Below are 11,560 nucleotides of genomic sequence, written 5' to 3'. Positions count from 1 at the left end.
GTGATATAAGCGGACTCGATTTTACACCTAGATGCTAGTGTAGAAAATAAAGTTCTCTCTTTTTTTCCAAAACAGACGGACCGACAACAAATTCTCTCTATAATGCAAACGAAAATACAAATATTAAACAAAAAGCTTGTTAATACGTTAAGAATGGTCGAGTACGGCACCAACTGAACTCGGAATCTCAGTAAGAATAGACACCAGTGACAATCAAAGTACCATTTGCAATATTCTACAAATTACAACATGCTGATCTTCACCTTGTTCTGTAATAGTAACTCTTTTTGGCGTTTTTCAGCTCGAACGATCATTTCGAGATGTGGTCGACAGAGTTTTTTTTATGAACTATCTTTACTGTTTGTTGTATTTTACTAAATATGAGTTTTTTTTTAATTTGCTGTTGTAATCTATTGTCTTACTACAAGTTCACGAGTAAAAGAGAAGCATTAGATAAAGATAGACGAAAAATTAAATACAAACAAATATAGAGCACGCATACAGGCGATAATTGTCTTACAATTTTAATTAAAACGAAAAAGAGATGAAAAGAATAAAAAATGTATAAAATTATTCGACACGAAAGTGCTTGTCAATCAAATGTAAGTCTATGTATGTATAACAAGGACGCTCCGCGTATCCTGCCAGGGTGCATGAATATTTTATAAAAGTGATGTATAAATTTAATCCAAGCCTAAAGTTAGAAACTGAACAATGATTGAAAGTGGATGTGCAATAACCGTGCACAAAGGAGTATGATCTTATGAGGAGTATGAGGTAGGTTTTTCTCATTCGCGTTACACAGGTAAAACAATGTTCTGAAACGAAATTCTAAATTTTTAGTAAATTAGGACCTGCAAACAGATGCCAACAAAAAAGCATGTAACGCAATGTAAAGATGAAACTTCTGGAACCAGAATTGGCCCACTCTTTTCGTTTCGATTTTGCTTTTTCCATTACTGCACCTCAGCCAAGTAAAATTTAAAAAAGTGGTTTATGGGGCATTTGTAGAACTAGTTATTAACTACAATATTGTTGAAGTAAGCATCGCTATGTCTTTTGTATTTAGGGCGCTACAAGGCTGCTACCCTATCAGCATATTTGGCCTATCAGCATATTGATATCAGCATATTTGGCTCGATCAGCACGTTCCTCACAACCTCTTGGTAGTAAAACGAGCATTTTTTCAAATTCAAATTCTTTTTCAAATTCTGCTTAACTGAGGGGCAGTAATCATAAGAGCAAAATCGAAGCGAAAAGAGCATGCCAAGCCTGCTTGTAACTGACCCTTCAACAACAACAATTGTTCTTAAATAATAATCGGTTTGTGAACAGCATCGTGACGAACACAGGTCGTCTACAGCCCGGATGCCGTTGAATTAGCTGCACCGCCATGAACCTCTGGGTCTCCCTCTTCTACGCTGTCCTTTGGGTTCTTCTCTACAGTCCTGGTTCGTTCTTCTCCTCAAGGTGGGTCCGATCCACTTCCACCGACGTTCTCGAATTTCTGTTGTTGCCTCCCGTTGATGACATCGACGATGGAGTTGCTCGTGTGAAATCCAGTTCCAGTCAGGCCACCAGGTTACTTACTCACTTAGTTGACTTATCGTCCTAAAACAAAGCTTGACAAACAAAGTTTCTCCTATTTACCCGGTTACGGGATACCACACTCCAATTCCTTGGACACCGCGTACTCTCCGCCAGATCTCATTCCACCTGGCCTAATCATCTTGCTCCCAGCGCCCCTGATGGTCTTGTTCCTACCGGATTTGAAGCGAACACCATCTTTGCAGGGTAGTTATCTGACATACTTGCAACATACCCTGCCCATTGTATCCGTCCAGCCTTAGCCACTTTTTAAATACTGGATTCGCCATAGAGCTGTGCGTGTTCAAGGTTCATCCTCCACCTTCATCTTTCGTTCTCCTGTTGTACGCCGCCGAAGATCGTTCTTAGCACTCGTCTTTCGAAAACTCTGAGCACGTTTCATGCCCGTAGAGAACAACCGGTCTAATGAGCGTCTTGTACAGGATGCACTTTGTACGCGGGCTCAGTCTGTTCGGCCGCAATTGCTTATAAACCCCATTAGTAAGCACGACTTCCACTGATACAACCGAATCTCACGGCTGGTGTCATTGTCCGCCGTTACCAGTGAGCCATGGTGGACAAATTCATCGACTACCTTACGTCGGCAAGCATATACAGTCAGTCCACGATCATGGGTCATACACAATTATGCGTCATTTTAGCTTTATGTGCCAATTAATGCGTGAATATTATAAGGTTTATTTCTAATTCCCGTCGTAGTAAGTAAAGCCATTCTAATTTTCATCATTTGTTGGATGGATTTAATGAATACTCCAAAAGTTCTTGTGCTGATTTGACTAAAACACACTTACCTTCCGATCTGTAAACTTTGAAATCACTGAAAAGCTATTATTAAAGCATATTATTGAAATTACGCAACTGACTTTGTTTCTTAATTTCGTCGTACCATTTTAAAATCCGTCCATCAAAATTTTTCATCATCCGAACTAAAAATCACAACAATGTTTACGAAGCTAACGCGCATATATTTGTGTAGGACGGCATGACAAATGTTATTCTGCAACATTTCTGCAGGTCAAGCAAGTTTTCCTGACTGTAGAATAACGACAATGCCTTACGTGAGTTATTTTCATATATGAATGACGGAAATTAAAACGATTTGTCGACATTTTCTTCTTCGTCGCACGAAAAAACATAGAAAATTTGGCTGGTAGGACTTCTTTAATGATAAGAAGCATTTAAACAGATCTCAGCTCACTTTAATTGATCGCGTATGATAGACAACAAACTAAAATATTAGGCAATAACTAGTTTTGCATTGTGTGTCATAAAAATGCTGATATTTTTAATCATTTGTGTTGGATAGGACAGGAATAGGCAATTACGACGAAGCAGAAACATACCCTACTAAATGATTAATTAAATTGTTACTTATACCTAAGTAGCACTAATATGATAAATTATTAGGTGACATTTAAACGGAAATTAGCAGCTAAAGCTTAAATGACCCACAATTGTGTGTGACCCATGATTGTAGACTGACTGTGCATTGTTTTACACATGCAGCAGTCCCTCGAATAAGGTGGTGGGTGATGCTGTACGCCCACGGCGATTTCTTAGCTACCCATTAACCAATATTTGGAGAAGATTTTTGGAGCATTGTTAGTATCAGCTATAACCTAGACAACTACCAAAAATCAACTTTATGGGTTATGGTTTATTGGTAATACTGAGATATCGCGTTAGGCGTAGAGCACTAACCCGTCACCTTATTCGGGGGATTCCTGCATTTATCTTTAACCCAATCTTTTCTGATCGAACACTTTTTATACAAGTCACTTTGATTCGATGCATAATTACACTTGACAAATCTACAGCTGCGAGCAGTGCAGTTTAGTGTTTCGTATTTTGATTTTTTCTGTTGTGTTACGGTTCGCGTTCAGAGGTGACCGAAATGATGAATATAGAACACGACCCGTACATTAAACGAATTAAAACTAAACTTTATTGAACAATAACGAGGTACAAATATGTCTCATTCATTCTGTAAAACGGAACAGGAATATGAACGTCCTGTTGTCAGCACTGGTGAGCATCAACTGATGACAGCTGTCACTGTGACCAGAGAGCTTGGCCGTAACGATGTTACGAATGTCGACGTCTCCGACAGTAACGATGTAGGGATGTCCACGTCTCCAACATCTCCCCTCTAATTCAGCTGGTAAGGGTTGAACCATTGCGAAGCCCTTCGTGCACGGGAAGAGCGGCGAGGAACCTGGTGTAGGGTATCGTACATTATTACATATAGGAACATGACTGTACTATGTTGTAGCGCTGTATATTTCGAGATTAGCGGGCATTGCAGTATACGAGAGAAGCGAGTCGTTTGTTTGGATCAGTGGCATACGGATGCATTTCGTAAGTGTACTGGAGTCACTTGTTGGAAATATAACATACCTTGCACCGTACGATAGAACACATTGCATTGATAGCAATGTACCTTGTGTATCTCGGATACTTTGGACAGCCGCCAGGAGAATCGGCAGTTTACGAATAGACGCGAGAAGTGAACAACACGACAATTGGCGACGAGGAGAAAAGTGGAATTATGTGAAGTGTGAAGTGTTAATATAATTTGTTTTTCGGCTTGGTAAACAGTTTTCTGACTGTGTTTTACTTTTACTGTGGTGTGAAGCCAGCAGTGAGGGCACTACGATAAATGTGGTAAAAAAAAAGTGATTCTGCTATTCTTTTCCTTTGGAGACGACGGAGGGGCGGCAGCGTTTTTTGTAATCGTTTCTCAGTTGCGATACCTTGTTTGTGTTTCGAGTGTTTTTTTTCAGGATTATACACACTGTACAGTGTCAAAATTTATGTTGTAGTGGTGTCCTTGCATGTTCAATGCAGGTTGATAACTTAGGTTATTTCGGAGATCTAGAGCTAGAGTGCCTAGAGTTAAAACTTGAAGTCATCTAGTGCTAGAGTGCCTAGAGTTGAGTTTGATTTTAACTAGAGCTAGAGTGCCTAGAAGTAAAAAGGTGAAGTAATCTAGAGATAGAATGCCTAGAAATAAAACGAGAAGTCATCTAGTGCCTAGAGTTGAGTTTGATACTAACTAGAGCTAGAGTGCCTAGAGGTCAAACGTGAAGCCATCTAGTGCTAGAGTGCCTAGAGCTAAGTTGATATTACTAGAGCTAGAGCGCCTAGAAGTTAAACGTGAAGTCATCTAGTGCTAGAGTACCTAGAATTGAATGTGATTTTACCTAGAACCAGAGAGACTAAAACTAGTGCTAGAGTGCCTAGAAGTAGAATGTGAAGTCATCTAGAGCTAGAATGCCTAGAATTGAGATTGAAACTAGTGCTAAAGTGCCTAGAGTTGAGTTTCATTTTAACTAGAGCTAGAGTGCCTAAAAGTCAAACGTGAAACTATCTAGTAAGTACCTAGAATTGAGTTTGAAATTCATGTGAATTCATCTAGTGCTAGAGTGCCTAGAGTCCAGTTATCGTACTTTGGCGGTAAAGTGTTTGAATACACGATAAGTGCTATAGTGCCTAATTATATCGTAGTATCTGGTGCTAAAGTATCCATGGATTAAAATCTATTAGTATCAAACTGTATTAAGCGTCTAAAGTCTACTAATTGTAATTTGGTGTAAGAACAGCTAAAGTGCTTAAGTATGTCGTAGTATTTACTGCTAGAGTGCAAAAGTGCTGTAATCTTTTGATGCTGGAATGCTCGAGTATGGAAATCTTCTGGTGCTAGGGTATCTGAACATTTTTCAAATAAGTTGCAGACTATATAACTGGAGCTTCAGTATATAGAGTCAAGTTATCGCAATTTAGTGATAAAGTACTTAAGTATGCGATAAGAGCTAAAGCTACTGAGAACTAGCGCTAGAGTGCCTAGAGATATGCGTCATTCAGTATAACAGTTATATTTAGAGCCACTTATGAAGCATTTGGTGCTGTAGGGCCCAAATATTACAATTTTCTGATGTTAACCAATGTTCAGGTATGAACAAATCAAGAGAGCAAATTTGAGTAAAGTATGGTAAGAATTTAGCCTCTCAGTTGGACTCCAGATAGGACTCTGGCCTGACAAGCCGTCCGAATCTCGGCTGAGAGAATGGAGTCAATAGAGTCCTGTATGTACTCTAACAAGTATATCAAGTTTCGATAGCGGAATGCAGCACCAAGGTTTTGTTTTGTTATTTGGCAGAAATGGTCTCTGCAATGTTATTTCAATTAGAATGATGCAATCTATCAAAACTAAGAATACTAAAATGTGCACTTAGGTGAATCGTAGCCAGAACGTTTTGAAATCTAAACGGTATAGAAGAGTTCCCAAAGGTTTTATATAAAAGCCATGATATGTTCGGCCAGGCGTGCTCAGCCGTGGTAACGGCCACCAACTCATATTTCGATTAGCGGAAGAAAGATCTGGCGTACGGCAAAGCCGTGGTTTGCTTCACTTCTACACAGTGCGGTGATAACAGTGAAATATCTGAATATTCCAACTCATGGTTCCAGTGCAATTCCAAAACAATAACGGATGTATCCAAACGCATAAGGACAACAGTTGGATTGATTTCGATGTACAGCACATATTAAAACAACAAAAGCTAGGCATCATCTTTTAATTTAAAGAGTTTTAGTACACAAATATCAGAGAAGTTACCACTACGATAATTGGCTTGTGGAGGGCAAGCGTTCATGGCTACGTGTTTTTTTATCATTCGATATTGGCTCTTAGTATTATTGTGAATCAATATTTACAAAGCTTAGAATTGTTCGCCCATCAGAGCAACGTGGGCCGGATTTAGACAGTCGTGAGACAGATTATATTTTACCCTCAGGTTATATTATACGTACTCCGGTGCAGTTCGAGAGGAACCAAAGATGCGAAACTTATCACTGTCAAAACATGGAATTTTCTGAAATCAACAAAATCAGCTTTCAAAAAACTGCATAAAAGGAAGCACTAGAATCTTAGACACACTTCAGTAATACCGGTTGCCGGTTACAGTTCAGGAACTTTCAAGATAATTTGGGGCTGGATCTCGTTCAGTTGAAGCGGAGTTTTTTTTTGTAGCTACGAGTGGTCTACCTAGATTATTGGACGATACAGCTTCAAGGGAGGAGAAGAGGGTAAATGAGAGATACAAATCTGCCGTTTTCAAAAGTGGCTGACATATAGATGCATGACAATATAAGGCCGGATAACACACTCGGGTTTTAACTTTGGCCCCGCATTCCATGGAACCTTCTATGAATATGGAGCCAGATGAATCTAGATGATATCACTGAAGTATAGCGAGGAACCACCACACGGGTTGCGCAATTAGTGATACTAGCAAACATTCGGTGGCAAGATTCGGGAAACCAGCTCAAAAAATGGTTCGAAGTCTTCACGACTGAAAGATCGCTTGCCGCACGGAACTATTCATTTAAACGAAGGTAGGGATGTAGGGTATCGTACATTATTACATATAGGAACATGACTGTACTATGTTGTAGCGCTGTATATTTCGAGATTAGCGGGCATTGCAGTATACGAGAGAAGCGAGTCGTTTGTTTGGATCAGTGGCATACGGATGCATTTCGTAAGTGTACTGGAGTCACTTGTTGGAAATATAACATACCTTGCACCGTACGATAGAACACATTGCATTGATAGCAATGTACCTTGTGTATCTCGGATACTTTGGACAGCCGCCAGGAGAATCGGCAGTTTACGAATAGACGCGAGAAGTGAACAACACGACACCTGGACAGCTGATTCACTTTCGGATGCAGACATGAAGTCGGATGACGAACTTGACGATGAAGATCATGTTGATAACTCTGGAACAATCGATGCCTCAGTATGTGTTTTTGATGATTGCTAGCTTACTGTGTAGACTGTGTTGGCGAATTGACACTAGCGGGAATGCTGGTGTTCCAATCATCTAGCAGGATACTGAGCGGTAGCTGCTTATGTTTCTTTGACATGTGTGTGTTACAATCTCGAATTTGATTTATGTGAGACCGTACCAGCTTGCGATCGTTTACCAAAACATTATACATTACATGACCAACACGTTCCAAAATTTTGCCTGATGTCCAGTGCCATTGATTTTTGATAAAAATTTTAGTGTACACATAATCACCTCTACTGTACTGACGATTTACTCCAGTGTCACTTTTTCGATTATTAACGGTGGACGAAGCTTTTCCAAATCGGTTCTGGATATGATGTCTGCTGGTGATCTTTTTCCTGGAGTAGAACTGTTGAGTGCGCTGTGTTTGGCTAACAATTTTGTTGCAATATTCACTGATCGGTTCTGTCCATAACGAGAACGCATCGAGCAAATCATTGCCAAGAAGATGAACTGGTTGCTTCACAACATAAAACTGTCCTTGCTGATGAATATTATTAACGCAGATATCACACTCAAATTTGAACAGGAACGGCAGTGGATCTCCTGTTGCTGTCATTACTTTTTTCCTAGCAGGTGATGTTGGTGGTCTGCCTATTCTCTCCCACGTTTGTTTTGAAACAATACTGACGTCGGACCCAGTGTCCAACTGAAGCTGCACTTCCACACCGTTGAGCTGCGACTGTACGTACCGGCGCCTATTGTTTGCTGCATTCAATGATAGATTTACTGCTTTTGTCTCGTACCTCTCTGGCTGCTGGCGTTTACGGTGTGTTGCTTTGCGATTTTGTTTTACACTAGAACAATAACCTTCACGGTGCCCGATGATACCGCACTCTTCGCATTCGTGACTTTTGTAATTGCAATCTTTGACGAAGTGCATTGCGCCGCAATACCAACAAGGCGTAGCTGGTATGGTTTCGGCACTGCTGCCAGAATGTACTGAAGGTTTTGCCGGACGATTTGAGAACTGCTGTTTCCGACCGATATACTGAACTGTGGACGTCGGTGTTGATTCTATCATTGCCGTGTCCCGTTTTAAACACATCAACCGTTGGCAGTCTTCCGAAAGATGCTCCAGGGTAACGTCGTTATGCTCCTCGATCTTGGAAAGGAGTCGTGTACGCACCTCACTATCTTCCTCCGACTTAAGCCCGCATACAAACATAAGACACTTAAACTGCTCCTCTGTAAGTTTGCTGAGCTCGAATTCGACGCAGGTTTTGTTTAATCGGCATGCATATGTGACGAAATCTTCCGACGGCTGCTTCGCTATTTGAAGACAACGATAACGCTTACTGATGACAGATTCACCAGCACCGAATAGCGATTTCAGTTTTTTGACTGTCGCTGTGAATGGGAAATCTTTCGGAGCTTTTGGCAGAATGAAGCTGATGTATCGTTCATGTTCCGCCGTTCCCATTTTCCGCATAAGCAAACGAACTTTTGCTTCATCATCTAGTCGTGCGGCATCTTTTTCAAAAAGATCATCGTAACGAGCATACCAGGCAGTGAAAGTGATGTTTTCTTCCGGGCAGTAGTGGAATTCCTTTATGTTATTCGCCAGTGAATCGAGAATTATTTCCGGGTTTGATGGGACCTGGACCTGTATCGACGACAAAACGTTCCTGAAGAATTCCTGCTGTTGGTGCATTAGCTGCTGCTGTTGCTGTTGCATGAAGATCTGCTGCTGCTGCATCATTTGCTGGAAGAACTGGGCAAACGGTGCATCTGGAGATGGCTGTCCGGGTGGAATTGCACCATTCTGCTGCATTGTGGGATGCTTTTGACCTACTGTTGCTTGAAATAGGCCTTGCTGCTGACTAACTCCCGGTGGTTGCTGCTGCTGTTTGGGGTTATGTCCTGATGAACCCGCTTAATTGTCCACGTGGGTGAGCGAATTTTGACTGATGAGTAAATTCCTCGTTTCACTACTCGTCGCCACTATCCCATCCTCGTCGCCACTGTTACGGTTCGCGTTCAGAGGTGACCGAAATGATGAATATAGAACACGACCCGTACATTAAACAAATTAAAACTAAACTTTATTGAACAATAACGAGGTACAAATATGTCTCATTCATTCTGTAAAACGGAACAGGAATATGAACGTCCTGTTGTCAGCACTGGTGAGCATCAACTGATGACAGCTGTCACTGTGACCAGAGAGCTTGGCCGTAACGATGTTACGAATGTCGACGTCTCCGACAGTAACGATGTAGGGATGTCCACGTCTCCAACATGTTGTACGGATAAATTGTTACAGTCATGTGGGCGTTACTCTCCCCTTCTCGTCGGCAACCTCCGGTCGTCAGCTCCTCCTTTTGCCCTGTCCTTATGGGAGAACCGTCTAAACATTTCGGTCCTCCTGTTGTCAACCCCTTCAGTGCTGATTCTTTTATGTCAAGGAACATGTGTGCCAAGTTTGGTGGAGATCGGTCAAGGCGTTCTGGAGTTATGGTGGAACATACAAACGTACAAACAAACATGCAATCATACAAACATACTCACGCTCACTTTTATATATATAGATATACCATATTGCCACAACTTTTGGGGACGGGAGGACAATCAAAGCACTCGTTTGCAGCAGTGTGCTAAGGGAGAGTGGAGCAGCCGGCTTTCTAACATTAACATCTAATAACATTATTCGCAGTTATTTAACCAATAGGACACAATTTGTAATAATTGGTGATGCACGCAGCTCACTCCAGAAAATTGAAATTGGGGTGCCGCAAGGTAGCAATATTGGTCCGTTATTATTTCTAAGCTACATCAACGACATTGGAAATTTAAATTTGAGAGGGATATCAAGGTTATTCGCGGATGACACGGCATTGTTTTACCCTTGCGCTGACATTGGCAATGTGATATCAGCAATGGAACAGGATTTAAAAATTCTGTCACAATATTTTGACGCGGATTTGCTTTCGCTTAACTTGGCAAAAACCAAATATATGGTATTCCATCCACCTAGGAAAAAACCAACCGGTCACTTAAACCTGTGTGTTAACGAAACACTGATAGAAAAAGTGGATAATTTTAAATACATGGGTATTTACCTTGACTCTACGTTGTCTTGGGATCAGCAAATTAGGCATTTGCAGCAGAAGATCTCATCTTTATCTGGTGCCATGAGGAAAGTGAGTTGCTTCGTTCCTAGAAAGGCACTGTTACAGTTTAATATGGTTGCATCCATTCCCAAATTCAATACTTAGCAATAGCATGGGGTCATGCCTGTAAATCAAAACTCAAGAAGATTCAAGTCTTGCAAAACAGATGCTTGAAAACCATATTTAAACTGCCAATACTCTATCCAACTGTCCAGCTGTACTTCAATAATATCCAAGTAGCACACGTTGTCACAATTGAGTCGCAGCGGCTGATATGCGACAAATTTAAATGTAAAACTTCGGTTACAGTAACCTAAAATATAACAGTTGTGTAACCGAAATAGCGCAACTTATGTAACTAAATCTGGTTACATTAACAGTTACTCAATAACCAATATGTAACATGTATAGTTACAAAATGGTTACTATTGAAGTTACACATAAACTGTAAATTGACTTTCAATTGGTGGCAAATTAGTTATCTTGTAACTTTTATTGCATAGCGAAAATGTAGCAGGTTTATTATTTCAATCTATGGCTGTCAACGTCAAGCAGTAAATTTAACTGTTGAATATAGAAGAGTGTATACATTATTATTTCAACACAAATTTTAACGCAGTTTCAAATTTATGGTGAAATGCATGATTCTAGCTTTGAAAAATTCACGCGCTCTTATTTAATATAGCTTTTCGTTACTTACTTCTTTGAAAAATTGATGTTTTGTAAATCAAATATAAAAATTTAAATTTTAATTTTTTGGTTTTTTAAATTTATTCTTAGCAATAATGAATTAGTGGAGCATTCACCTAGAAACCATTAAAAATCAAGTTGTTTTCGCTATCACTTCTATCACAGTAAAATTCATAGCCATTTTGCCTTTGGTTCTAACTACTACACCATCGTCCTTGAAGTTTTGTATCGTTTTCGGCATATTGCATGAAATCATTTTAAGCAGCCATTGTTCATTGTTCGCATTGTTGA

At 40.2% G+C, this 11,560-nt stretch overlaps 1 protein-coding gene across 1 annotated transcript; it reads right to left on the bottom strand.

The window, feature by feature from the left end:
* Window positions 1–7,437: 7,437 nt before the first annotated feature.
* Window positions 7,438–9,240, bottom strand: LOC128746217 (uncharacterized protein K02A2.6-like). The gene has a single exon (XM_053843265.1). The coding sequence runs from the start codon at window positions 9,238–9,240 to the stop codon at window positions 7,438–7,440; it is 1,803 nt and encodes a 600-aa protein (XP_053699240.1).
* Window positions 9,241–11,560: the final 2,320 nt, after the last annotated feature.

Source organism: Sabethes cyaneus, chromosome 1, assembly GCF_943734655.1.
Source record: "Sabethes cyaneus chromosome 1, idSabCyanKW18_F2, whole genome shotgun sequence".
In the NCBI taxonomy this organism is placed as follows: domain Eukaryota; kingdom Metazoa; phylum Arthropoda; class Insecta; order Diptera; family Culicidae; genus Sabethes; species Sabethes cyaneus.
Note: the sequence above shows the minus strand (reverse complement) of the source record. Positions and strands in the feature narration are given on the sequence as shown.

Excerpts from the sequence above, each read along its gene's own strand:
- LOC128746217 (XM_053843265.1), bottom strand. The coding sequence starts at position 9,240 with ATGCAGCAGAATGGTGCAATTCCACCCGGACAGCCATCTCCAGATGCA.